The 27771-nt window shown below is 40.0% G+C and overlaps 1 protein-coding gene across 4 annotated transcripts in view; it reads left to right on the top strand.

The window, feature by feature from the left end:
- The window catches only part of PHF21B (PHD finger protein 21B), a 142079-nt gene that overhangs the window by 349 nt on the left and 113959 nt on the right, over positions 1 to 27771 (top strand). The window contains exons 1-3 of one of the 4 annotated variants that reach the window (XM_031057061.1): positions 94 to 114; positions 361 to 393; positions 679 to 744. The exons of 1 other annotated variant lie outside the window; for it this stretch is intronic. In XM_031057061.1, the coding sequence (XP_030912921.1) occupies positions 376 to 393; positions 679 to 744 (84 nt within the window). In that variant the 5' untranslated portion in view covers positions 94 to 114; positions 361 to 375. Of the gene's footprint in view, positions 1 to 93; positions 115 to 360; positions 394 to 678; positions 745 to 27771 lie in introns of those variants that run through there. 2 more of the 4 variants (XM_014307037.2, XM_005421031.2) reach the window with 2 other exon arrangements.

Here is a 27771-nt window from a genome sequence, read left to right as displayed (position 1 = left end):
CCCGCCCCCCCGCCGCAATGGCGAGCACTTCCACAAAGTACTTTGGCGGCTCGTTTGGCTGAGTTTTTTGTGTGGGGGGGTGTCGTGGAGACGCGGAGTCGACGCTGCAGTCGTGTGAGTGTGCGTGAGTGTGAGAGAGAGTGCGTGTGTGTGTGTGTGTGTGTGTGTGTTGGAGAGATTAGGACGAGACTTGAATATTTATGAGCTTTGCTTGAAACTGACTCGCAGTGTTTACTTGCCTCTTTGTTCCTTACCCCCCTCCCTCCCCCGTCCACACACATACATACATTTAAAAAAATCCATTAAACTTGAAACAGTTTCTAATTCCTCCTTTTTTGCGGGGCGATTTTTTTTTTATAGAAACTAGTTGCACAGATGAAGCAAGATCCACAGGTAAATGCAGATCCTTTTTTTTTTTCTCTTCTTCAGTATTTTATCCCTGCCGTAATAAGCGCAGTTGTGCTGGGACAGCAGGATGAGAAACTTTATCAGTAAGAGATCTCATTTTGTAGTCTGCACTGAGCTTTCTTGCTAAGGAGGGTGTTTTGTGTGTGCATGCTTCTGTACGGCTTCGGTGGAATGGTTTTGCCTTTGAACAATTTCTAGCTTGCAAGTTTATTCATCACGGGGTTAGTTTGCACTTTGCCTTTAATATGCGTCTTGTTGCCGTTTTTGCAGAACGGGGATCTTAAGAAACAAATCCATGAAAGGCAATCAAGAATAGCAGCTCTTAATGAGAAACAAGTAAGGAACAGATCGATTCAGTTGTGCTTGGTTTTTCTTCTTGTTTTTATGATGCACTATCTAAACATCCGAAAAGTGTCTGCGTTAGCTGAAAAATACTGGCGGCAGGGGATATAACATCCATTTTCTTTTGCATAGAGTCAGAAAATGCATGTTTTGATAATGAGGTCGGATTCTCTGATGTCTTGCTGGGGAAAGAATTATTTCAGTACTAGCAGTAAAAAGATAAGCAGTAGTTAAAACGTAAGAAAAAAAAAGAGGCGTCCATTTTGAGTTGGTCGACATGTTTTAGGAATATGGAAAATTCTCCTGTCTTGGGCTACTTTGTGCACTTCTGTGTAATGTGCAGAGCAAGAGTTGGGAAGGAGGAGGCTGGAGCCCCGTTTGGAGCCATTTCTGGGTTTAATTACAAAACTGATTTTTATTGATCACTTTATTTCTTTTCTTCTTTTTTTTTTAAATTTTTTTTTTATTTCCCCTCCCCACTTGCCTTTCTCTTCCCTTGGTCTGATCTGACGTGTTGCCTTTTGATTCGAGTTCACTTAGGCACTTTTACTTTTTTCCTACCCCTTCCAAAAATACGAATAAAACCAGATTAACCCGCTTCAGCAGCCAGGGAGAGGGGGGAGGAAAAAAAAAAACCAAAACCGGAGGAGAGAAACAAAACAACCCAGGAACCTTCCCCCCCTGCCTCCTCCCCTTCCCGCCCTTCCCAAAGTTTCTCGCGGCTGTTTTTGTGCCGGTGACCCCTGGGCCGAGCGGGGCCCGGAAGGAAAGTTCAGCGGCGGGGCAGAGGGAGCCCCCCCTCTCCATCCCGGCGCTGAACTTTCCGGGCGGCCTTTGGGCTGCTCGGCTCCCCGCTCCGTGCCGGGCCGAGCGCGGCCTCTGCCTTCAGCACCGCGCCCGGGGACAGCGCCCACAGCCACCCCTGCCTCCCTCCCTGCCTCCCTCCGACCCTCCCCGCGAAAGGCGACACGTGTGCTGCTCCCCCTCCCCTCTTTTTTGTTTGTTTGGTTTGGTTTGGTTTTCTTTCCTTTCCTTTCCTTTTTTTTTTTTTTTTTGGTGTTTTGTTTTGCTTTTCTGGAGTTGTGCTTGAAGTTGCCAAGTGCCTGCCGTGCAGCGTGCCTGCGGGCCACGGCTGCACGCCACCCCCTTTTCTCCCAGTTTTATTGTAATGAGAATTGGTCAGCACTCTCAGTTTGGTAGTGGAAGCTTCCATTTTGTGAGGAAGGGGTGTTGGTTCCTCCTAACATGGAGAAAAGTCTGCGGAGTTTGCCGGTGGGGGATGGGGCCCCATTCATGCTGAACATTACCATTTTGATTGCTTTGATGCCGTTTTTGGAGGGGGGAGGGGAGAGATTGCCCTACTCAGCAGAGCACAAAGATGTTTAATCACTGTATAGAATCAAATCAGATAGTTTCTTTTTAAAAGCAAATCTGACACTACATGATGCGTAAGGGCTGTTAGTCCTTGTTGAGCAGTGTAAAACAGCAAATTGTTGACTCTAATACTACTATATTGAGTAGAACCTTGTTGTTTTTTGGTTTTTGGTTTTTTTTTTGTTTTAATAAGGTAAAAGCCTTTCCTGCAACAATGCATCTTTATGTGTTGTTTCTTAAATATCAAAATAGTTTTACTAAGTGTTCTAAGTGGGTATTTGGAACATAGATTTGATCATTTCCCCCTATATTGCAGCAACTGTTTCAAGGCTGTTTAAATTTTTATGATCGCGGTAAATGAGAAGCTATTTATTATATGTCATGTTGGAATTTAGATAAGGCAGAGAGACACATTTGAAAATTCAGTTTGAACATTCTGATTCAGCTTGGGGAAAATGGTTTTTGCTACGCTTGCACAGCATATTTATGTATAATCCAAACTAACTAGTAACAAATTCTTGTATATTTATGACTTGCCATTCTCATAATCTTGTAAATAAATCTATAGACCATGAAATAATTAAACATAAAATACCTAAGTTCTGTAAACAGCAAATTTGGCCTAGCAGGAAGCATCCTATTTTTAGGCAAAACTCTAGATTTCTTTTGCTGTTTTCAACATCCTGTGCAACAAGAGCTCAATAATTAAGAGCCTGGCTGGTGGTGTGGTGTCCTTGTGCTCCAGGCTGCCACCTCCAGAGGTCTGCACTGAAATCCTCCTCAGGTCACAAATGAAATGAGTTTGGAGGTCTTAGCTCATGACCAAGTCACAAACCCATTGAGTAACTTTGCAGGCTTGCTATAATTGGTAGTTGCTCCTTAGGAGTGGCTTGTAAATGAGCTCTATGTCCTTGAGGGTGTAGAGAAGGAGCAGTGAGACCCCTGAGACTACAGATGGGCTCATGGTGGAGCTCTTTGGTGGTTTCATGCCCTCACTTTCATGGAAACACCAGTGTAAATTTAAATAGGCAGTTCTAGCAGGGGAGTTATTTTTACATATGTATTTACATTCCTTCCTCCTTTATCCCCCCCAAAGATTTGTTTAGGCACAACTAATTCATAATTCAATAATGCATACCTTTGATTTTGTGTACACTGAATACAAAAGACCCTAAAATTGCCTTTCAATTTAACTGCACGTGTTAATGATGAAACAGTAAAACAAACAAACAAAAAATCCCCATCTACACCTGTTAGGAACATAGCAGGAGTGAATGTTATCTCCCAGTGCCCCCATTCATCACTTTTCATTGTAGATGGCTACAATGGCATTTGTGGCAATGTGTACTTTTCTTGAAAGTTACAAATGAAGACAAGAAAGAACTGAATGACAAACTCAACTTTTGAGGGAAATTTACAAAGTGGGCTTTTATATGCAGCTGGATTTAAAGTTACATCCTAATCAAGGATCCTTGGTTAGTCACTGTATGTTGGTGGGTTAGAGAAATATAGAATCTAGAATAGTTTTAATATTTTTCAGCGTCTTCAAATACGTACTTAGATCCATGATCTTCATTACTGGAAGGCAATAGCTTCAATCAGTTCTTAATTTGGCATCCAACTCAGAAAGACAGCTTAGACTTCTGTCACAAGTACATCCCTCAGATGCTGTGGTTTTGATTAATTGTCATCACATTTGAGAATGGGTTACCTCTTCTTTAACAAGATATGGTGTGTGAAGAGTCCATTAGTTAGTCCAGTGGTTTTACACCTTCAGTCTACAGCACATGCAGAGCAGCAGTAACATTTTTATCTAAATTGTCAAGCAACAAACATTTATATGGAAATAAAAGAGCCATCATAAGAGCCAGCATTGGCCTTAATAGCACACCAGAGTTGCTCTGCTGCATGTGTTTCTTGCTCTTTATGTCCTTAAAGAGTTGTTAAGGGTCTTTTAATTCTAGAAAGTTGTCTCTTATTAATTAATAGATCAGGATAAAAAAATAATCAAATCTTTAACCTCCATTGGAAGTTTCTTTTTTCTTGTTCCTCCTTACTGACATAAGTGTTAGGTGGCAAGCCAGATCTTTAACAATGACCATGTGTGGGTCACTATATTTTTGACCATGATGAACTCTGAATTCAGACGCCCTGTCCTGCAGCACAGCAATAAAAATATGCCTTCCTGAAAGACATTATGCCATTCACTTGTGTGCTGCCTCATTTCTTTACCATAATTTACTATCTATGCAGAAACTCAGCATCAGTTTCAGGGAGACTTTCCCAGCCTGTATTATTGATGGTTTGGGTTTTTTTGGGTAGTATACCTGAAATAAAACCACTGACTGTATTTTGCCTGTCGTGATCACCAACAAAACCTGTTTGTGGAAAGTGTTAGACTTCTTAAAATTGAAGTACTGTTCTTGTGCAAGTTGTTGGAGATGGTTTAGCTCAAGATGTCTCATTGTGCTGATACTGTTTCTGTTTTGGGGAACAGGAGGAAGTGGATTTTGGGTTTGTTGAAGTTCACACTGCAAATGGCAGCATTGCTTACATGAGGTAAAGAGTAAATTATTAATATTGCCAGAGCTCAGTATTTCATGTGGCTGGGTTCTTTCAAAATGATTAAGGTAAAATAAGGGTTATAAGCTTCAGTGCAAACTCAGGTAAAATCTGAAAGGCATTTCCAGATGGAGTTGAACCCGATGTCACACTCTGACCCAAGGCATGCACAGCCCTCCCTGCTGCTGTGGCAAGAATTGCATCCATGTCTGGCTCTGGATGTCAGGGCAGGCAGAGTGATGGGCTCCCAGGTGGAGCATTAAACTTTTCTATCACTGCACTGAGTCTGTAAACACAAAGACAACAGGTATTAAATATGAGCTTGACTTTGCCATTCTTCTGTATAATGAGGTCCTGCTGACTTTGCTGTGAATCCTGAACAACTGCAGAATAAAATGAACTTACTGGATCAGAGTAAAGATTCTGGATTGAAATTCAGAGTGCTCCAGTTCCCAGAAAGCTCCAGTTCTTTTTCTTTTTTTCCAAAATCAGGTGGCAATGTATTGCTTGTTTTGCCATCTATGGAAAGAGGGGAAAAAAACTAGGGAAGTATTTACCTTCAGCTTCTTGGAGGAGAAACTTAGGAATATAGTTTGCATAATGACAATCCTAGCATTCTGTTTGTGATTTCAGTAACAGCATACTGAGAGTCCCATGTCATATTGGAGAAAAAGGGTAATAAAGGACATTTTCACAGAGAAATGGAAATATGGCTTTCAGCCTGTCATTAGGTTGCCCTTGAAAAGATGCATGGAATTCACACATCTGTAACAAAAATTTCTACTAGAGGGGTTAGAACCCCGTTTTGTTTGGTAGCTGGACTGGCATGGGAAATGCTATTTCATTCCAGCATTTTTCTTTGACTGTACACTTTTCTCTGCTTGTACAGTGTATCACTTGGCAGGGCTAACTGTTGAAAAGAGAATGTTACATTCATTCTAACCATTTTAAAGAGTTCGCTTTGATATTTTACCCACTTAAAACACCTGCTGTCAGAACAGTACAATTGATTTCAATTAACTTTGAATTTCTTCAATAAGATGACTCTTATAATAACTCCAGTAATCCCATGATGCCTCATTAGAGGAGCTGGCTATGATGATTATCCCTGTGATTTAGCAATTTTTTCCCTACAATGCTTTTGTCTATTTAGAAAAAGGAATTATGCCAACAATACCTTCTTATTTCATTTCTGGTTTTACACTAAAGACACTTGCTACCTGTTACACACTAAAATATCTGATTTATGCTTGCAGCAAACAGGTATTTGTTCAGATGTGCACAATACTTTAGTAGGGAGACTCTTTTAAAGTAACTTTAGTTCTTTGTAGGAACTCTGCATCTTGGAGTTAGAATTTGTTTTAATTTTTGAGCAGACACTTGGGTAGCTGTGAAGTGTCTTCTACAGGAGTCTTTGTCAGGAGCTCTGGTTTGATGGAACCAAATCTCCACTGGTTCATGCTGTGTGTGTGGCTCATCCAGAGCAGTGTCATGGCAGATGTTTGAACCAGTTCATCTTGTCTCAGGATCTGGTGCACAGACTCCTTGTATCTGTGGAAGAAAAGGGGAATGTCTTCTTTCCATGACGTGATGCTAGAGAAAGGTTTTGAATGGTTTAAATAGCATTTCCAATGGGATACTGCACCAGTCTCAACACTTCTGCTATGTTCAAGTAGAGAAAATCCCTTTTTATCTCATTGCAGATTCAATTTTCAAGTTGAAAGCATGAAGGCATATAAAGGCATGTTCATACAAAGTTACTTTTAACTTTTCCTTCTATGCCTTTCTCTTTGTGATCAAGGATATTATGTCCTGTATTTTTGTACTTGATTATAAAATGATGCCTCCCCCTCCCCTCCGCCCCCAAAACACAATCTGAAGCACCACCAACATTTTTAAGCAATAAAGGATAGAAATTTGCAAATCAGTAAGACAAGGCCATGGTAAATGGTGTATGTGTGGCCATAATGTCAAGGAGGGCAACTGGTACATGCAGAGGAGTTGGAGGTAAGGGAAGTATGAAAATAGGTTGCAAGTTTAAGATAAGAACAAAGAAGAGCCAAAAAGAACCAGAATTGGACTAATTGAAATACAAATTTGTCATTCTGCCATTAAAGTAGACAGTTATTTCAGTGTAATAGACTCATATTTGGTCTATCCAATCCTCGTCACACACTTCTCTTATATGTCTGTATATACATACATTTTGTATAATTTTTTATTTTATTTTATTTAAAACTTAAGTTGGTACTGCGTTTTTATTTGGAATTGTTCTTGAGTTAAAATGTACTTCATGAAAAATGTTTTCTCCCCCACCACTCTCTTTTTTGAATCAGCTGCTTATTGTTATGCAGTAGCAATTTCCAGAGTGTCATATGAAATTGCTGATGTGGCTTAGTTCCTGCTCCAACCTGCAACTGCCAATAGTAAGGCTCTATTGAAATCTAATATGTACCACAGGGCTTTTTGCACATGTACAGGCAGACCCTTCTGCTTAATAGACAGAGGACTAGGAAATAGGAGCATGTGTCTTCCTTTTTTAACCCATGGAGAACTTAAATATATGTCCAAATTTAAATTATAAACCAATCCTTTGACTGAATTAAAGTAAACCAGAGTATTGACTGTAAGTGCAGCTGCAGTAAAATCAAAACAATAAGTGCTTGAGAGCTCTGTAGATATGATGGGTGGTGTTAATTTAGGCTTTTGAGAGGCAATCTTATTTTCAGAGCTGTAATTCTCTTTTAAGAGCCTGAGTATTGAGGCTCTGGCCAGAGCAGTGTGTTCACCTGAAGGTTGGTCTGACTGCTTGTGTTTAATTGAGAGAAGCATATAATTGGCCTTGAAACAGAAGTTAAGTCTATATTGCATATAAGTTGGTTTTGTTTCCACATTAATTTAGCTTGATCCTGTTGGTACTTTGTGATGTAGCTTCTGTATTATCTGGGGAGAAGGAGTGGAATTGCCTTTCTGTGCAACTCAGCTATTGATGACAAATCTTATAAGGTTACAGAAAGTGAAATTGTATATTACATTTCAAATAATTGAGTCAAGTGAGAATCATTGATACTTTTGACATGCAGCAGAGATTAACCTACATTTTCTATAATGATCTGTTTTTCTAAAGTGCCTCAAATCAGCTAAGATTGCCTAAAGATTTATTGGTGAGTCAAAGCTTTTCTAAGAATGACGAAGAGAGAAGCTTCCATTCTCAGAAATGTACAGAATGTCTCTGTGTATAAATTTGCTTCTGTGTCTCTGTGTGTGTGGGTGTGTGTGGTTGGGTGTGAGCATAAGGTCTTTCTCTTTGATATCATTCAGGCAGAAAGCCAATATGCGCATGTAAATGAGCCTGAAAATGTAATTAAAAATATATACGTACTGGGGACTGCAGTACAGAATTTAGTGTGAGATGCAGGTTATAAAGTGACAAGTAACATTTCCCATATAATTACTGATACTAACTCTCATCTGGGATTTATGCATCTTGTGTGTTATTAAGTGCCAAACAGATAAATGCTGAAATTATTTCTTTAGCTTCATTTCACCACAATGACTGAAAGCAAAGTACATCTTGCCCATTCTCTTCCCTTCAACCAAAACAAAAGCCTGAGTACACCTACCATCCAAGTGTTACTAGGAGGACTAAAAGTATTTTACATAAGGTCAGATAAAGACCTATTTGATAGCGTATCTTTCCTGGCAATAAAATATTACAAAACAGACTTACTTGTGAATATATTAGATCAAGGAAATTCTCTAAATCATTAACACACATCTAGGAATTAGTATACAGATGGAAAAAGAGAAAGATTGCCAGGGGAAAGACATGAACAATTTTGTCCTTTATTTCAGTGTAGATAACAAAGGCTTGCATATAAAAGCCTATATGAGAGGCACCTCATAAACTCCAAACTTTAAGCAAGAAGCCAGTTTTCTTTGCTTGAAAGTATTTTCTGAAAGTTAGGTCAGAGTGCTGGGTGCAGAAGCTAATGTTCCTGCTCTCCTGCTTAGGGAGAAACTACTTGGAAAAGCATTTATTTTGCATTTAAAAATACAGGTGGAGTCTAGCTGCATTTCTATCAACAGCTCTGCAGCCCATAAATATGTACAACCTAAACCAGTGCCTTATTTACATTATTTTATTAACATTCTTTGCTGAGTGGGCTTGAATGGAACACAATCTCTCATATAGAGGATCTAATTATAAACACAAGGGACAGAACCAAATAAGCAGTCTTTAAAGGGAAAAGAGTCTGGCAGCTTTGTTTAAAGTGTCCTTTAATGAACTTCTTTAGCAGCTTGTATCTTAGCAACACGTTTTATTACATACCAGTGCGGGAGAAGCAGTTTGCAGATGGAGTTGCACACAGTAATTTATTTCCCCCCTTTCCCCCCTTTTTTTTTCTCCTCTGTGGTGACTCAACTGGAATCTGCAGAGTAGCTTTTCTAACCCTGATAGCTCACTGGAAATCCCTGATTGGTTCATTTGTATCTGTTCTGTTTTGTTAGTTGATGAAAAAGGCATTTATTATGGTAAATGCATACTGATTTTGCGTGCTCTTAGAAATTCAGATATGACTGTTTTGAATAGGCATGGATTTAAATGGAAAACAACCCCAGCTTTTTCCAGTGCACTTTTTTTTCATGGATGTGTTGCATTCAGCACTCGTCCTTGGTTGCACACACCAACGAGTTTCCAGATTTGGAGGTTATTTACTCCCCATGTTATGTGGAATTGTTTTAATTTCTCATCTTTCACCCCTCCAAAACTAATTGGAGTGACAGAAGTATTTGCAATCTTTTTTTTGTCTTCTTAGCCAAAACCTGGCACTTAAACTGCAAATATATTTTTTTTAAAGCTGCTGTTTCAAAACCAACTGAAATTCTGCACTACTGTCCCTCCTTCAAATGACCTGCAGGGCTGATCTTTGTTAAAAGAAATACTTTTTGTTCTCTCCTCTACTAATTGCAGACCAAGTTCTCCTCATATGTTTTGAGTGAAAAAGTGAGTAGCTTTTTTCAATAGGGTCTTTGGAGGAATGTGGTATTATTGAAGATGAGTATGAGCAATACAATCCAGATTTCATTATTTTTTCTTATAAATTAAAGGGGAAAAATGCCTTGAATGAGCAAACTAAATACTATTCAGCTCAATTTACATTTTATACTGGCTAGGCAGGTGTAAGTCCAGAAATATATTTCCCTGGAGTTCACTGGAGTTACCCAAAGTTTGCACTGGTGTGATAAAAATCTGAATATTACCAGAGGGAGCAAAGCAGGTGAGGAGAGGAGAGGGTAGATGAAGGCAGTCCAGAGTGTTAGGAGAACCCACAGAGGATGGAGATTGTTGGCTTAAAGATCCTGCTCTTGGGGATGGCTTCATTAAACTTCAGTTAAGAGCTAATATATTAGGGGTTGATATTAAAAAGACAAAACCTATCCATTTCATCAAGTCCATTGATATTTGCAAGTAGACAGGAGAAGGCTTTTGAAAGAGATGGAATTGTTTCTCTGCTTAACATTAGTGAAATATAAATGCATTTCCATTAACTGGCAAACTGTTATATTTCTTGAGTCCTTAGTTCAAAAAACCCAGTTTCCTTTCACTCCAAAATATGGATGGATGGATGGATGGATGGATGGATGGATGGATGGATGGATGGATGGATGGATGGATCTCTCCACTTTTCTGGTTTCAGTATGTCAGGTGACAGCCTGCCTCTTGTCCCTTTTGGATCTGCAATATCTCAGCCTTAGTAGCAGCATAAAGAAGTCCTTTGAACTTTAAAATCAGTAAGAGAGGTGAAGAATGGAGGGGAGAGGATTCAGTCCCACTCCCCTTAAATCATGGTGATACTGGTTTTAAAACAGAAGGATGTCCTCAGCCAAAAGCGATTCAGTTGCCATCTGATTAACTTACTTTTTCTTTCACTGTTCAGCCCACTGTTAATTAACTTAATTTGGATTGAAAAAACTCTGATCTGGGGGAACGCACTAAAATCTTGCACATGATGGTAGTCCGAACTGTCAAACAAACTAAATCATGAAATTTGCAATATTGCTGGGCAAAGGCTTGTATCTTTTTTTGTAGCTGTAAATCCCTAAAAAAAGGGACCTGGAACAATTCAAGTCCTGTAATGAGAAATGGTATTTATGCCAGGCACAGTATTTGAAGACTATGTCTTAGATTAATATTTTAATGTGATAGAGCTGGGAATTTTTAAGTGAGGTATAAAAACAAGAGTCTTAACAAATTTCCTTCAGAAATGTTGCAGTAAGAGAGAACAAAATGAAGAACTTCATTATTTTCTGAAATATTTAGGAAGGAATAAGAACCTGTGTGTCAGATTGGCTAAAATAAATCAGTAAGATCCAGTGTTTCATTTTTCCTTCAATAAAGAAAAAAATACATTTTTTTTCCAGAAGCACAAACATTTCCAGAAACTTCTTTAACCCTCTGAGTGCTAGCCCTGTATCTCATTACAGAAGTACTTTTAGTAAAGGATGCTGAAAGGAACTTCCATCCCCAGATGAAGCAAAGACTCATTTATAAACAATGAGAGCAGGAACAATAGAATGCTGAGTGCATTCTGCATGAGTAATATAAGTGAGGATTGTGAGAAGCCTATGATTTTTGTATGCCAAACTCAGTTTGGGAGTGAAGCATTCTGCTGATTTTTTTGACACTGGGGAGTCATCCATTCTCCCTGCCATGTGTATGTGCAAACATACACACAGAGAGGCCTGGTACTGATGATTAAAGAAAGGACTCAGCAGCTCCTACCAATGGTGTGGAGACTCAGGTGTAAATTCATAAAACTAGTGGAAATTGGGTTGAGATCTAGGCCAGCACTGAGCCTGAAGTAGGTGGAGCAAAGGTGAAAGACCTGTTTTAAGAATAGAGTCTGAGCTTCTGTCTGTATCCTTGGCTGGGAGGCTGTTTGCATTTGTATATTTTTAAGTCAGAGAGTTTATGAGGCCTTCAGTATGAATTCCTATTTCTGACATCTTTAGATTGATCATTTTTATTTATGAGACTGTATCTGGATTTAAGCTCTGGATTTCAGGCCTTTTGGTTGAAAAACTTCAGCCACAGTTGATTATTTTATCTTTTTTTCCTCTTGCACCTTCTTAATAAAGCAATTCTCCTAAATATGCTGAAGTTTTTTGGCTCTGGGTCTGTCTTTATCCTATGTGTATTTAAGGTTTGGCTTAATGAGATTCTCCTCCAGGATTCAGACCCTAAGGTAATGCAAACAGTGAAGGCAGTAGTAGCTGACATTTTTCCATGCACAGTGGAAGAATAAACTTCCCCCAAAACTCATCTTTGAGTGACTTTGCCTACTGTTACAAATACAGAGCAAGTAAGCTGGCATTTTCCTAGCTTGGGCTGCCTGAGGGGGTCCATTTCACCCACTGTTATGAATTTGCTACCCTATTTTATAGAAAAATAAAAGAAAGATGTTCTTTCCAACCTAAGTCAAGGTGTTCTTTCCAACCTAAGCCATTCTGTGTTTCTACAGTTCTCTCAAAATTGAGTTGTTGGGTTATTTTGCAGTTCAGTCCCTGGTTGCTGTTTGAAATTGCCTCCTATTAAACTGAGTGCTGTCAAATGATAATGATAGATTTTGTAAGATGATCCAATATCCTGAAAGCTGGGCTAATGTGTTTCCTAAAGGTCTTCCTACTGTGTGGCCCCTATTAGTTCTACAAGTGTTAGCTAGGCAAAGTGGCATGCATCTGCTCTGTCTGTAATTGCAACTTCTGATAGTCTTCTATTTTGCTTCACTGTTTGAAAAAAAAAAAATAAAGTCTGAGATCTTCATGTTAAGATTTTGTAGTTTCCTTGGGTTCAGTTGAGCTGCGCCTGTTTATACTTCTCAAAAATCTGGGACAGGTGGATTTAAGTTCCCTTGCCATCCCAAAACTAATAAAAAATTGGCCAATCACTCATACAACATTTCTCTGGATCTCCCAGGTTCTTGCTCTTTCATTAAGCTGGCTTCAGTTTAGGTTAGTATCAGCTACTGGTTTACTGATAGACTTTCTCTAAAGGCTGTGTCTAAACCTTTAGATTTTGGTGTCAAAAAATAGCTTTAAAAATATTATTCCAGAACAAAGTCTGAATAATAATGCTGAAAATTGCTACATATTTACTTAGTGATTCACTGTTCCTTGAAAAAGATCTTTTGATCATCAGATAGTTATGTATTCATCAGCTGGCCTGCTCCAACCTATCATATAAATACATGAAGTTTTCAAAATGCACAGTTCTCAGCAGACTAGGCATGTACAGAATTTGGCATTTATTAAAATGCAGTTTCTTGACAAGACTGAACTCAGCACTTCTGTAGTCTGTTGAGTTTTTATCCACTGAAGGAATTTTACCTTCTCTGGTTAAGGATCCTCCCAAGTAATTACACTATTTTCAACTTTAAAAATCTTGGAATTGCAATTAGTGGATGCTGGACTTCTGTGGGAATTTGATTTGCTGTGCTGAATGTGCAATGGATCAGCCTTAAACAAAAGTTTGGTTGCTTTGCATGCTGTCCAGCGTTGCTCTGATGGAACTGACTGTTGTCTAAGAGCATCCCCAATGTTTTTAGTGGAAATGGCTTAGAAGACAAGGTAGACACAGGCATTTATTTTTCAAGGGCCAGATTCTTCCAAACTCAAGGGTGTTGCCACAACCACCCTTCATATTTTAAAGAGAAAAATTCCCTCCTCCTGGTAGAAGAGGTGTACAATGTGTACAGAGACCTAAACACAGAAAGAGCTTGAGAAAACGAATTTGAGGGGATATCTAGAGCAAAGGGATTAAAATTGAACTTGCAGGTTCTTTGTGAACACAGCAGGGAGGTCCCAGTATTCTGATGAGAAATAGAGAGGTATAGGTCAAAGTTTGAGATGGGAAGATGATTTTCTTTCCCAATTCCCTTCAAAGCAGAGGCTGTGGAAGAACTGCTGGCAGGCACACTGTGACTTTATGGATACCCACAACTGGAAGAGGTCTGAGCAGTCTCCTTTTCCTACATTTCCTTGTTTCCCAGGAGACATGGAAGAGAACATTTTAAGATTAATTAGCTAATGATGATAGGCAGGAATTCTCTTCTGCAAGTTTGATACTAGAAGGGGTATTAAGATGAGGATTGATACTCCTGTGCACACCTTTCACTCTTTGTTTATTTGCTTGAGGTTGATACAGTCTTTCATAGAACAAGCTTTCGCTGAATGTGTACCCAGGAAATGTGCAGGAAGCTGAGTTTTAATGTGATTCCAATCAGCAATGTCAAAATGTCAATCAGTAATATCAAATCAGTAGTTGTCAAAATGCTGTGCATTTTTATATCTCAAGGCTAATATACTACATCTATTTTTAATTACCAGCTGTAACTGGAGGTGTCATTGATTTTCCTCTACTGGAATGTCCTTACTAGCTTTTCTGTATTCAGTTGTCCATGTTAAAATGTTTGAATAACCCTCTGTTTACAGTGATGATGTCCCACCTCAGAGTGGTAATTTCAAGCTCAATTATTTCAATATTGAAATAACTTTTAATTCCCAGAATGGATGTGTCACTTTGCTTCCCTCACTTGTGTTGCAGGAGGTGTAACATAAAGCTGATCTAGCAAAATATACAAGGGAACCTCTCTTTCTGTTTGTTTAGGTAGGTAGACCCACCTTAGCTGGGGAAGGAGAAAAATACAGAGTGCTGAGAGATGGTGGCATCTGATGCTGTCACTTCCTTAGGACTAAGATCAGTTTCTAATGTGGGTGTTTATAATGCTTTCTGAGTAGGACAGAAGTAGTTGTACAGTGAAAACTGAACTCCTGCCAGTCACTGGTGGTTGTACTGGCTCCCCTCTGGCTTCTGTCTTTGCTGTGTGGCTTTGGCTCTTTTGTCTTGGAGGATTTTTAGATTGAGACACAAAGAGAGGCGTCCTTTGGTCTGTTGGGGCTCATAGGAAGGTGGTGGTTATCTCACAGTGCAGGGGAGGGTTTGGAGAGCAGAGCTGTGGGTGCTGAGGACACTGTATCCATCCCAAGGGCTCATCCCTACTCTGATCCCAAGGACTGAGTGGCTGTTACTGTGTGCTCCACAAGTGTGCTCTGCTCTTGAGTTTAACCCCAACAGAATCCCCCTGGTCCACTCCTGAATTACTTTGCAATGTGAAGTAAAGTACAAGATTTACTTTAATCAGATGACAGGGTGATCTGCTTGAGAAATGAGCTCCTGATTTGTAAGCAGTGTTTAATGTGGATTTTTTGATGTGAACCAATATGTGTTCTTTGCTGGTGGGTTCCACACTTAAAACAGCACTACTCATCTCTGGCCCTTCTGTGTTTATAACAATATCCCAGGCTATGAATGGAGGGGAGGGAGGAAGGCAGTTTCCCTGCTTGTGGGCATGGGCACATCAAGTGCTTTCCTCTCTATTCTGCATAATGAGGATGAAGAACCAACCCCTATTATCTTTTCCCATGTTATTCTGAGGGCTGGAAATGTTTTATATCCCTAAGATCTGGGCCATTTGAGGTCTTATGGAATTCCTGGAATCCTACTTAAAGCTTTTGTTTTCTTATTTCAGGTGTGAAACTTATATCCCATTCTGGCTGGGAACAGGGTCCCTCAAGGCTGGAGCCTCTTCCATGGCATTATAATATTTTGGGTTGCAGTCTGCACTTAATTTGTCTGTGTTAGCAGAACTTCATCTCCATTGATTTTGATATCTTGCTTGAACAGAACATTAGAGGAGCACTTTGGAACTTCCTATATTTCTTAAGAAAATGCCACCACGTCCTTTTTTCAGTAGGAATTATTGCCTCTCCTTTCAGATTCCTAATGTTTGTAGTGTTATCCATTACACAAGACCCAAAAAACTCAATGAGGTTCATAAACACAGTTGAAACTTACTTGACTTAGTTTACTCTGAATGTTTTGCTCACTACAGAAAAGTCTGCAAATACAATTGAAAGAGAGCATAGTAGTGCCATTTTTTAATGTTAAATAATATTGGCTGTTACAAAAGAAGGAAACAAATGAGTGGTCTTCCAACATTCTCTAAAAAGACAGTAGCACTCTTTCATCCAGAACTTTACCACTGCTGACCTTCAGTGCTACGAGGAGCTGTGTAGCAGCTGGACTGGGGGTCAAAATGCCAATGGTGCTTCCTTTCACCAGACTGGGTTGGGTTGTGACCTGATGGTTGGGTAGCACAGGTTGGGTTGTGACCTGGTGGTTGGGTTGCACAGGCTGGGTACAGGATTTGTGCTCTGGGCAGCAGGGGAGGGGGGTTTTCTGCCCTTCTGCCCTGCTCAGGTGAGGCCTCACCTGCGGAGCTGCCTCCAGCCCTGGGGCCCAGCACAGGAAGGACATGGAGCTGCTGGAGCAAGTCCAAAGGAGGTGCCAAGATGATCAGAGGGCTGGAGCAGCTCTGCTGTGAGGAAAGGCTGAGGGAATTGGAATTGCTCAGCCTGGAGAACAGAAGCTGTGGGGTTACCCAATTGTGGCCTTCCAGTACCTGAAGGGAAACTGCAAGATTGAGAGAGACTGCAAGGGCCTGGTGTAACAGGACAAGGAAAAATGGCTTAATACTGAGAGAGGGTAGATTTAGATTAGATATTAGGAAGAAAATCTTCCCTTTGAGGATGGTGAGGCCCTGGCACAGGTTGCCCAGAGAAGCTGTGGCTGCCCCATCCCTGGAACTGCCCAAGGTCAGGTTTGATTTGGCTTGGAGCAACCTGGGATAGTGAAAGGTGTCCCTGCCCATGGGAGAGGGTGGGACAAGATGATCTTTGAGGTCCCTTCCAACCCAAACCCATTCTGTGATTCTATGATAAGTTACTGGTTTTTACCCGGCAATTCCTCCTATACCAAGTGCAAGTATAGCTGTGTTATACAATTCTTGCCTTACACAGTCCTGATTTCCTGCTGTCAGCATGTTTTTCAATGGCATGGCACTCTTTACTCACAGTAAAAAGTCTGCATAGAAACACATCACAGAATTAATGAAGAACTGTGAATGCTGAGGCATTAGTGTGTAGTGGGGTTCTTGTGGAGTAACAGACATTTCTTTAAAACTTGTGAGGTACAAGGTATGTAAATGTACATTCTACAGCGGCCCTCTTACTGCAGAAATGAAAGCTGGACATTGTGTTCATCTCAAAGTGACAAGAAGAATGAGGTTCTGGAACAACTTTCCAATAGAGAAAGTGGAAGCAAACAACCAGTCTTTTATTATCCAGTGGATAAAAGTGAATCCTTTTTATTATCAATTGAATAAAAGGTGAATCTGTGACATGCAAAGATGTTGAGAAGCCTTGGCAGGAGATGAAAACACATAGCAGCTACTTTTTTTTGTGGGCCATAATATTTGGAACTATTTCTGCAGAAAAGCAAGGTAAAGGACTGAAGGAGTAGCTCGACATGTTAGCCAATCTGTATTTTATGTCATGTGGGGAGTTGGTTCCAGCTGTCATAAACTTCTTGATGGACAGATGCTTTTTTATAATAAGAAACTGTTTTCAAAATTATTTTCTGTTCTAGTTCTTATGGTATCAGTCATAGGAGTGTTTCTGTAATAGGTTGAATAAAGAGACTTTTAAGGCACAGATTGCTCAGTTTGTAGGAGAGAATTGTTATTTCACAGTAAATCATACTATTTCTGGCACTTCATTTTTCATTGGGCTTGTGGTATGTGAAAGAGCCATGAAATACCTGAAGAGCCATGAAACATTTTCTCAGAGTACAGTGCTCCACTCAGATACTGGATGATAAGGAGAGGACTCCCTGTATGGAGATAGAGGTGACAGTTTAAGTTCTGACATTGGAATTTCTTTTATAGCTGCCAGGAAGCACCAGAAGATGGCATGGTTTGTACAGATGCGTGCTGGAAAGTGAATGAGTGAGCTTGTGAAACTGCTATTAATAATCTTGGGTAGTGTTTACACTGTAGTAAAGAAATGCAGTATTTTAATTCTTATTTCTTCTTTCTGCCAGTAAGGGACAGCAGTAAAGTCCAACTTGCCTATTTATGAATCTCTCTGTCTGTCCTTCTGTCTGTCAGTCACACTGTCTGTCTGTCTTTCTATCCTTCTCTGAGTTTGGATGGTGCAGAAAATGGGAGGGGAAAAGTGAAAACCAAGCAATTGTGATGTAGTCTTGGCACAACATACACTGAAAGGTCAGCCTGACAAAAATGGGTCTTGATGGTGACTGAAAAAGATGGCACTTCCCCCCAATAATTTTGGTGAAAAACTTTGTTTGTCTCCTCTGTGTCTCTCAGTTCAAGCCTGAGATCCCAGACTTATCCTTCTAACTTTCCTGTTCTCCCCTCTCAGTTCCCAGAAAAAATGTGATGAGCACAGGGTGTTAAGGTACTGTTTTACCCCTGGAGTGCCAGAGTCTGCCAGCTTTGGAGATTCAGGATTTAAAGATACTTCATCTTAACATTCCTAATGCTGGAAGAAGTAGGAGTGTATTTTAAAAGCTGTGTTTGTGGGATTCTGCAGGACCAGCAGGCTCTGCCTGGCCTCCCATCGGTTACTGGATCCAAAGTTTTCTTTCATGCAGGTGAAACTGGTGAAGGTTTTTATCAGTTTAATGAAAGGCTGCCTCAGTGGAGTAGTTTGAGGTTGTGGACTAACTGGTTAATATTTCCTCCGCCTCCTGAAAATGTAAAGAACTATGAAAATGTTAAAAATTATTTGTTAAAAAATAACTAGTACAGGGGAAGAACAAGTTGAAACTATGTCCCCTACCATAATTGTTTCAGCATCTGACTGAAACTGTGCTTTGGCTGGTAATCATAAAATCGTAGAATCACAGAATGACTTAGGTTAGAAAACAGCTCCAAGATTATTGATTATCCAACTTACGACTTGTCAATACCACCATGGCACCAAGTGCCACATTCAGTCATTTCTTGTTCACTGACACTGCATAGTAAAATTCACTGAACTCTGTGGTTAGGGTTTATAGCACACAGTTGCTTTGATTCTTTTTTTTTCCTTTCCAATGACTATCCAGGCACTGATAATGCCTTTTTAAGGACATGTTGAGTTTAGCTCTGTGACTTGGTCTTTTATGAATTTTTGAGGCAAAGAGCTTGATAAAGAAACTGGTTCTGATGTATGGCAGGAGTAACTCTGCAGAAGTTGGCAGAGTGCAGTAGTGTGGAACTGCTTTTAGTTACTTATCTCTTGTTCCTTCCCACACAGTTTCTTTGTACCTGCTCATCTGTGAACTCTCATCCACAGCATTGGTTCCTCCTCAAAGCCAGAGTAACTGCAGTTTCTCACACCTTAGGTTAATCTCATTCTTGTTTGAATGCAAGAGTGTAACTTTATCCAGCAGATAAAGTTTGGGGTTTGTTTTTTATTTGGCTCTGATTTACATAGTTGAAAGGGCTCCTTAATAAACTTTTTGAATTTCAACTCTACACACTTAGGTGGTGTTAAGATATAGAATCTATGTAAAAAATATTAATTTTCTGAAAGTTATGTGATTTGCTCAAGTGTAATATTGTTTTTGTGGCTTATTTCATAGACTTTATTTGATTGTGGTGGGCTGAAAGCAAGAGCTAGGTGTCCAAACAAAGTCCTGTATAGTTTTGTCTGTACCTCAGTAGTTCTGGCAATGATACTTGGCACTGACCACACACCCAAGTGCCTCTCTGAGCTTAAAATTAGTTTAGGGGAGAATAGATCAGGCTGTGATTTATTTGGCTGATAATCATAAAATCAGAGAATCACAGAATGGCTTAGGTTGGAAAACAGCTCCAAGGTTATCATGTCCAACTTATGACTTGTCAACACCACCATGGCACCAAGTGCCACATGATTTTCTGTCCTTCTCTGAGTTTGGATGGTGCAGAAAATGGGAGGGGAAAATTGAAAAGAAAGCAATTGTGATGTAATCTTGGTGGAACACACACTGAAAGGTCATCCTGACAAAAATGGGTCTCGATGGTAACTAAAAAAGATGCTACTGAAGTCTTCTTAAGAAGGTCAGATTTTTTTTTATTACTACATTGAGCTAATTTTGATCATCTTGTCTCAGTTTTAAACCTCTGTGATTACTGTTTGCTTCAGTAGCCTCCAGATGCTTCTTCTTGTATGTGGAAAACCTGGCAGTTATGAATGTTCACTGCTAACGAGTTGCCTTTTGTGAAAGTACATTGATTTCTAGATCAACACCACAGTTTTAAATGGCCTTTGTAAACTCTATTACAAGTAGCTGTTTGCAAAGTTAAAGTCTAAAAATTAATTAAAATCTGAGGCCTTCTTTGGTATAAAATATTTAGTTGTTTTCTTTCTTTTTTGTTTGGAACGTCAGATGTTTGTGCTCAGTTGGCAACTAATGGTAGCTGCAAATTAATTTGGTTATTGTTTTTTAGGCACCACTAAATGTTGAAATCCTGTTCCATTGTTACATTAACTGTAGTCTTTTCTGGATTTGAATTTGTAAAAATAGTTGCTAAGGTTTTGGAGCATGACTGATTCACAGTATTTGAGGACTCATTTCTGTTGTGACACAAGACAAAGTACTGGCTGTTGGTTTTCCCTCAGAATGTGGTTGGCTGCATATGTGGAAGTGGTTGGGTTTAGGATGGGAGAAAGTCCTCAAAAACAAGGAAGGATCTTAGAGTCTGATATTTCAGGAATCTTAAAGACTTCCAAGGGTTATATTGGTAATTTGGGGAATAAACTCCAACTTAATGTCAGTGTTCAGTGTGTGCCTATAGCAAATTTTCCTCTATTGCACAGGACTGTGTGTGGAGTAGTCAAGTTCACTTCCGTCCAACAGCATCTGGAACTGCCTGTTCACCTGTGTGAAGCTCCTTTCCAGAACACCCAGATAGATCTCTGGCACATGTGAAAGTCTTCAGTAGAAGGGAACTTATTAAAAATGTATAGAATGGTTCAATTTTTAAAGGAAGAAGTTTCATTACGTTCTCTTTTTTACGTATGAAGGAAAATCATATATTTGCAAATGTAATTACAGTTTTGGAAACCACTTGTCAATTATTTTCTATTAAAGGAGCTTCCAGAAACCTTTTAGGAATCTCTTGGTGTTAACCCAGGCACAGAAATGCAGGGGAGAACTTCTATCTGAAGAGCTTTCAGTTTAGAAAAAGATAGATTATAGTTCCACTTCCACAGAGTGGCAGCTGAGGCTCAGAGGTTTTTAGCAGGGCTGGGAATTTTGCAGCAGAGCTGGAAACTGAATCCAGGGCTTCTATGTCTAGTTTATCAGTTTACCTGCATGGGCATCCTGTAAAGGTGCTGCTCTTCTACATTTCTTCTGGGAGGGATGTGACCATGCTCTGGCTCCTAAATGAAAACATTCAGAGTGCTAAATAGTCTTCCTGATGGCATCTTCTACTAGTTTTGTTGCAGTGTGAAATAAATGAAAAAAAGGCCACTGGCCTCTCCAAACAGCCATAACAACAACAACAAAAAAAAACCCAAAACCACAAACAAACAAAAAACTCCACCAAAAAAAAAAGAACAAAGCTTCATTTTTTATCGTTGATGAAATATTTATTTGGAAGCAGCACAGCAAGTTGGAATAGTTTGATTTGATTAGCAAGTCTAAATGTATTAGCAGCAAGACAGAAACTATATTAGGATTAGTGCTAATTAGTTGCACTGATTACTTCAGTCTCAGCACTGTTTGACAGATGTGTTTCTGTGGTGCACTACTGAAAGAGGAGCATGCTTTACCCTTGTGGTGGTTCTTTTCTTCCCTTCTCATGATATCTTTGTCTTGTCATTGTTTGCTGATGAAGTCTCCACTGCGGCTACTGCAATTTGTGGCTTGGCAAAGACAAATACTCTCTTAAAAGTGAAGTTTGAACTGGGAAATAGTGATGCATGTGCTCATCACTATGCTAGTGAGGACTTTCCTAGGATTTTCAGGCATCTAGGACTGATGCTTGACAGTCCTAGAGAAGGCCTCTTTTTCTCCATGGAAATGGTCACAGCCACCCCATCATCCTTGATAGTGCCCATCAGCCCTGTCCTTCAAGTCGGATCCAAACCTTCATGAAATAAGTGCTGCTTCTGTGGCTGGAGAAGACTTTGGATCAGATGCCTCCACTGGACAGAGGAATCTGGCTTCCCTGCCTGCTTAGCCCTCGGTCTGTGGGGACTACTAGTGTCAGGATTTGTAGCAAAGAGGTTCCTTGGGATCAGATTAGGGAGAATAAAACCCTTTGGGTGAACTGTATCTCACAGGGCAGAAACAATCTCTTCTACTGGCTCCCTGTGGCAAGGAAACATGGGAATCTAATTGCTGTGTCTGACTGAGGAGCAAACAGGAAGGAGAACAAGCATTCTGAAGCTCCAGTTCATGGTCTATAACCCACCTCAGATTCACTGCTCTGTTAGTCACTACATCCCTATAAATTGCAGGTTCTACTTCAAAGAGAATCCCTTCTCAGATTGGGTGTCCCTTTTTTAGACAGTCACTCTATAGAACACTGACTGGATCATTTGGCACAATCATATTCTCCAGGAGCTATATCTAGCTAACCCCACTGGCTCAGCCTCATGTTGATAAACACATTAGGCTCTGACAATCATTCTGTTCCTTAGGAATAAATGGATACAATTTTGAACGTCCTGGTTTTGGTGTATGAGCAATAATCCCATTATCAGTCATCCAGAATAAAGTGCATTATAGACCTATGCACTGTCTTTGAGCTATTTGGGGACAGATAAGCTAGAAATATGAATTTGTGCCAGCCAAATGTTTTCCATCTTTCTCCAAAACATACATCTTATGTTACTGTGCTTGTGTTTTGCTTGTTGCTTTAAAATAGTGGTTCACAGACTATGAAGTGCTTCTATCACTAGGCAGACATGGTAGGTCAAAGAAAAAGGAATCATTTAAATGTGTGACACAGTTACTTGTTAGTATGGCAGAAAATGCCAGAGGTTAAACATTTGGGATTGCCCATGGAAAACATTTGAAGATTGCCAGACAGCTAGCTCTGGAAAAAAGGTCTTGGATACTACATGAGTGGAGAATTCATAGCCATCAACTCTTCTAGAAATATTTGTATATTCCCAGCTGGATGAACTTATGAGGCAAACTTTAAATAGAAAAGGTAAAATGCAGAGTCTGTCTTATTATTCTAAAGATGAGATGATTATGTCCTTTGCCAATAAGGCTGTATTTCTGGATGTTTCTTTTGGCAGATCACTGATCCTTAGTCACTGCTATGATAATACTGAGCACTGAAGGGTTTTCCTGTATTGTGATGTCCTGGGGATCACTGTGTTATTTGTATCTTGTACATTTCTTAGAGTTTGTAGTTAGCCTGCAGTGCAAAATCAGTGTAAAGTGTATGGCAAGTAGGGAAGGATCAGCTAACCTAACTTGTGAAGAAGTGTTAGGAGATATTTGGTTGCTGAGTTTTTTTCTCTGATGGTGGGATTCTGCCCATCTGCAAAAACTCTGGGCAACCTGAGTTGGTGCTTTCTGGCTTTTTTGGCTGTGTGGCATTTCCCAGGGGAGCTCAGCACGTGTCAGGACAGAGCCCAGAGCCTGCAGTGAGCAGAGGTCAAGAGAACCATCACAGAGCTTGGGGCAAGAATGTCAAATGAAATGAATTTGAGGAATACATAAGAGAGTGGAGGACTGTGCAAAAGGCAGGAATGGAGGAGGCTGAGTACTTATAAGCCTGATGGCAGCTCCACCATGGCTCTGCCTCCCTCTGAACACCCTTTCCCAGCTGGGAGTCCTCCTTCGGGATTACAGAAGGTGTCCCACTTCTTGTCATCCAATAAAAAGACTTTGCTTTTGCATTTCCCTCTCTTCCTCAGCTCTCCAAGCAATTAATAAGCACAAATTAGTACCAAACTCCCCAAGCCCTCATTGTAGATAAGGCTTGTCCCCTTTTCTTCTGTTCACACATGGGTGAGGAAAAGTATGGGGCCTAAGTGGTGTGACAAAAGTCATGATAAGCATTTGTGGCAGGAGTGGGAAGAGATGTTCTCACTGGTATGCAGACTCACAGAGACTTTTTGCAGCTAATAGCCCCTTGAAATCAAAATCTTATAGATATGTTTATGGATCTGGACCTTATTGTGAACAGTTGCACTGTCTTTGTGGTATCTACCTAGTCAGCAGAAGTTTCACTGAAACAATTATGCCCATGTGGTTTTGCAGCTGTAGCAAAAGGAACTGCACAATATCTCCTTAAATAGTATATGAGGTCTTCATGTTCCCAATGCTTTTCTATAGCTTACACTTTTTACTTACAGCTTAATACTTTTTATAAGCTTACAAGCTTATAAAGTGAGCTGGTTGTCATGATGAGTGGAAAGCCATCTGTGAATGCATGGCTTCCTCAGAGCATTTGTATGTAAACTACAATGTCATGACAACAGTCCTTAGAAAACCTCCTTTGCTGACTGGAATTATAGAAGGTGGCAAATTCATTGGTCAGCTGAAACAGGAAATTTAAGTGAAGGAGAAAAAGAGTAGGTGAAATTAATCATAGAGCTTTGAATATGGAAAATTGGATTTTCAGAATTAAATGTAACTTTAAAAAAGGCTTTAGAAGAGACATAAGGTAACCTGGCTGTCATTCTCAATTTGTCTTGATTTTTGGCAGGTCACCTGCATAGGCCATTAAACTGATTGTCTTGGGATATATGCTAGAGATGGAGTAAACTCCCTAATATTAATTTAGGAAAAGGTGATAATGGTGTCATGCTGACAGTGTACATTTATAGCAATCAACGCTGGCAACTCTTTCTTTGAAAGTTATGAAAACTAAGACCATGTATTTTCATTAACGAAAAAAATATTAGAGACATGCCTAAAATTGAATTAAGACAGCTTTATACCAAGCTATTAAAAACTGTGTTTCTAGAAACCATGACTTGGTTTCTTGCACTGATCAGAATGTTGCATTAAGGGCATGTCATGACCTGCTGTACTTGTTGCAGGAAGCTATCAGAAAGCCTGGAGAACCCAAATCAGCTCAGAGCCCAACTTCACAGCTACATCTCTTATTAGTTACTTGGCCAAATGACAGTACCTCTAGCACTCAGGATGGTATCTTAACAACCAGAGTCTGAAGTTAAATTTGCACTTTTTAGTTTGATTATTAACCTCTGTGTATACACATATGTGTCTATTGCTATGTAATCTCTATGTACATATATGTATATATATATGAAATTTCATGATGAGCACAACAGAGCTTTAGCATCCCTGCAAATTTTAGTCTTTGAAACTGACTTATAGGATATCCTTAAAATAGAGACCCCAACTGAGTTATTTTAAAATATAAAAATTTCTTCTACATCCCCACTGATGCTTCTAACTCTTTTGCCAAGAGGAAGTAAATGGATATGAGCATAACTACCCCAGATAGCTGTTGCCTGTGACAGCTAATCAAAAGCAAAACTCTCAACCCATATAGACAAAAGCTGCTGTCAAATATACAGCAGAGCTCACTTAAAAAAGGAACAGTTTTCCCTTTGCTGCTGCAGTTTAGTTATCCCAGTTAGTCACCATTTGTAGCCATAATAGATAAAGTAATTTCACTGGTTTTTGGAGCTGGTAATGTTTGTGTAACTACAGTTTTACAGGTCACACTGTCTCTTATACAGCTGGCCACCCTCAATAAGTCAGTTTTGAAAAATCAAGTGGTGGTTGTGCAATATATGACAAGTGTCTTGTTAGATCTAATCTTTATATAAAACATGCTTAGTGGTGTTCACTATATAATACTTGCCCTGGTGAATTTCAGTTACTGTCATAGTTAGGAAATTCTGATTTAAAGTGCCCTTCTAGATGGAATGGAATGCTGCCTGTATTTAAAAGAGACAGTTTTCTTTCTCTTGCGCTCTGTTTTGATACTCAGTGTCCTTTGCTAGGTCACCCTGTGTGATGTGACAGACCAAATGACATAAAGGGGTGCAGCCAGGTATGCTATGGTGCCTGTGTGCAGCTGTATTAGGAAACTGAAATGCAGCTTTATCTGTTCATTTACAAATGAAAAATTCCCTAGAAGTGCCTGACCTTACCTCTTGGAGTAGACATTTGCTACTCTTCATGGATAGGGAATTTAACAATGGTAATTGTTTTTTAGAACTTGTTACTGCTCTACTCAGAATTATGTCCCCAAAATAATTGGAAATAACACGGTTGTGTTTTAGCACTGTGAATATCTAACTACGTACTCCAAAGACTTGTCTATATAAAAATGTTAGCAAAATATAACTGTGTTTTTATATGTTACACCTGAGCAATTCCTTTCTGGATGTTGTGCACTCGAAACTTCTGCAAATTCCCTCTCCTTTTGTAGGAGAGCCTATCTGCTGGCTTACTTTCTTAGCACAATGTAGCCACATAAAGCATCACTGGCTTCAATTTCCTCCTGAACCTCTTTAACTTTAATCTTGCAACCTCCTGCCCTCTCTAGTACTGCTTCCCAGTTATCAGGCAAGAGCAGGGGGTCACCAGGGTTTTCAGAATTTGATTAGCACCGTTGTTATGAATAATTCAGATTGTTTGGCGCCAGCACAAGTGATCCAAGTAGCAATTTGAAAAATCTGATTTAGGATTTAATATCTCTGAAAAAAAAATTAATTAGTGCTGCTGATGAGGGCTCTTGACTTTGTCCATTCATATTGATGAATTTAGTGCCAGTGAAAAGCAAGATTGAAGCAATCCAGCAAAAACAAGTGTTTCTGTGGCAGAGCCCATATTCTGTTACAGATACCCAGGGCTCACATGCTCCTTCCTCCCTGTTCCAGTCCAGCTCTTTTACTGTGTACCCTTTTCCTCCCAAAGAGCAAGTTCCTGAAAATCCATGTCACTGTAGTAACACACTGCTGTCAGTAATGGAAGGTGTTCCCCAAGTGATCATATGCACATTAAATAGTTTTTTGTGATTCTACTAAGTATTAGTTAACAGAACATTCTACTTCCTTTGTTCTGTAAGAAACTGGAACTGCAGAAATCCATATCTGGGAGCAGAGCCTAGTTAATGACAGTGGGTTTGCCTCTGATATAAGTTGGTACATTTAACTCTGCCATCAATTTGACACAAGCCTCTGCAATACTTCCCCATTTGAACAGTAATAACAAGACCTCTGCGTGTTTAGGACAGTTTTGCACTGCTTTTGTTACACAAATAGTTGGGGGCCACTGCAGTTACTGTACCTCTTCTCCTTTCCCACCTTGTCTGAAGCTTGCAGCCTCCCAGGCAGTAGGATGTTAATATTTTACACATTGAGGCACTGAGAAATCGGTGGAGAGTTTTTCAGGAATACCCAACACTTTCCCCTGCTCATGTCAGTGGGAACCCTTGGCCACTCTGGAAGATGAAGCTTCAAGCACAACACCTCTTGCCTTGAGTCCTGAATAACCTCACAAGGGTGAACCAGGGTCAGTCTGCTGTGACTAAGTACACCTTGGAAGTTTTCATGCTATGAAAATCTACCAAAGCCCAATTGGTAGATATTTCCAAGAAAACACAAACCTGCACTTCACCTTTGAGCTGCTGACTGTGTTTTGTCTCAGATCTTCCCAGGCAGAGTTAGTTGTAGGTGCCATCTGATAGGGCCCTATCCTCAAAGCTTCCTTGCTTCCCACCTGACATATTGGAGCCTCAGCTTGGATTCTGTAGAGTGGGGCAGCCACAAAACAATTTCTGGCTTAGTAGAGGCAGCAGTGTTTTGCCCAGTGCCTGTTTGCTGTGCCCCTCTTTGCTCCATTGGCAGTCACAGTGGCAGAGGAGCCCTCTGTCCAGGCTACTGGGGTCAGACACTAGATGCTTGTCAGATTCCCTTGGCAGTGCTGCCCTGTGCACACCCAGCAGTGTGCCAGGCTCTGCTCCTGTCAGCTGTATGCAAATCCTCAGTGCTCATGTTAATGCCAGCTTGGTTTTCATAGCCTGGTGACAGCAACAGCCCTCAATATTAAACACAAGTACACGTACACAGTTACAGCAGTGATTACTCTAGATGTTCAGCTAGTCATAATATTTGCACTTGGCATGATAAGGAGCTTTGAATGATAATAGCACTGTAGTAGAAGCTTGTTAAAGTGAC

The sequence above is a fragment of the Geospiza fortis genome, unplaced genomic scaffold (genome assembly GCF_000277835.1).
Source record: "Geospiza fortis unplaced genomic scaffold, GeoFor_1.0 scaffold10, whole genome shotgun sequence".
NCBI classification, from domain to species: Eukaryota; Metazoa; Chordata; class Aves; order Passeriformes; family Thraupidae; genus Geospiza; species Geospiza fortis.
The sequence above is the reverse complement of the archived record's forward strand: the minus strand, read 5'-3'. Positions and strand labels throughout refer to the sequence as shown.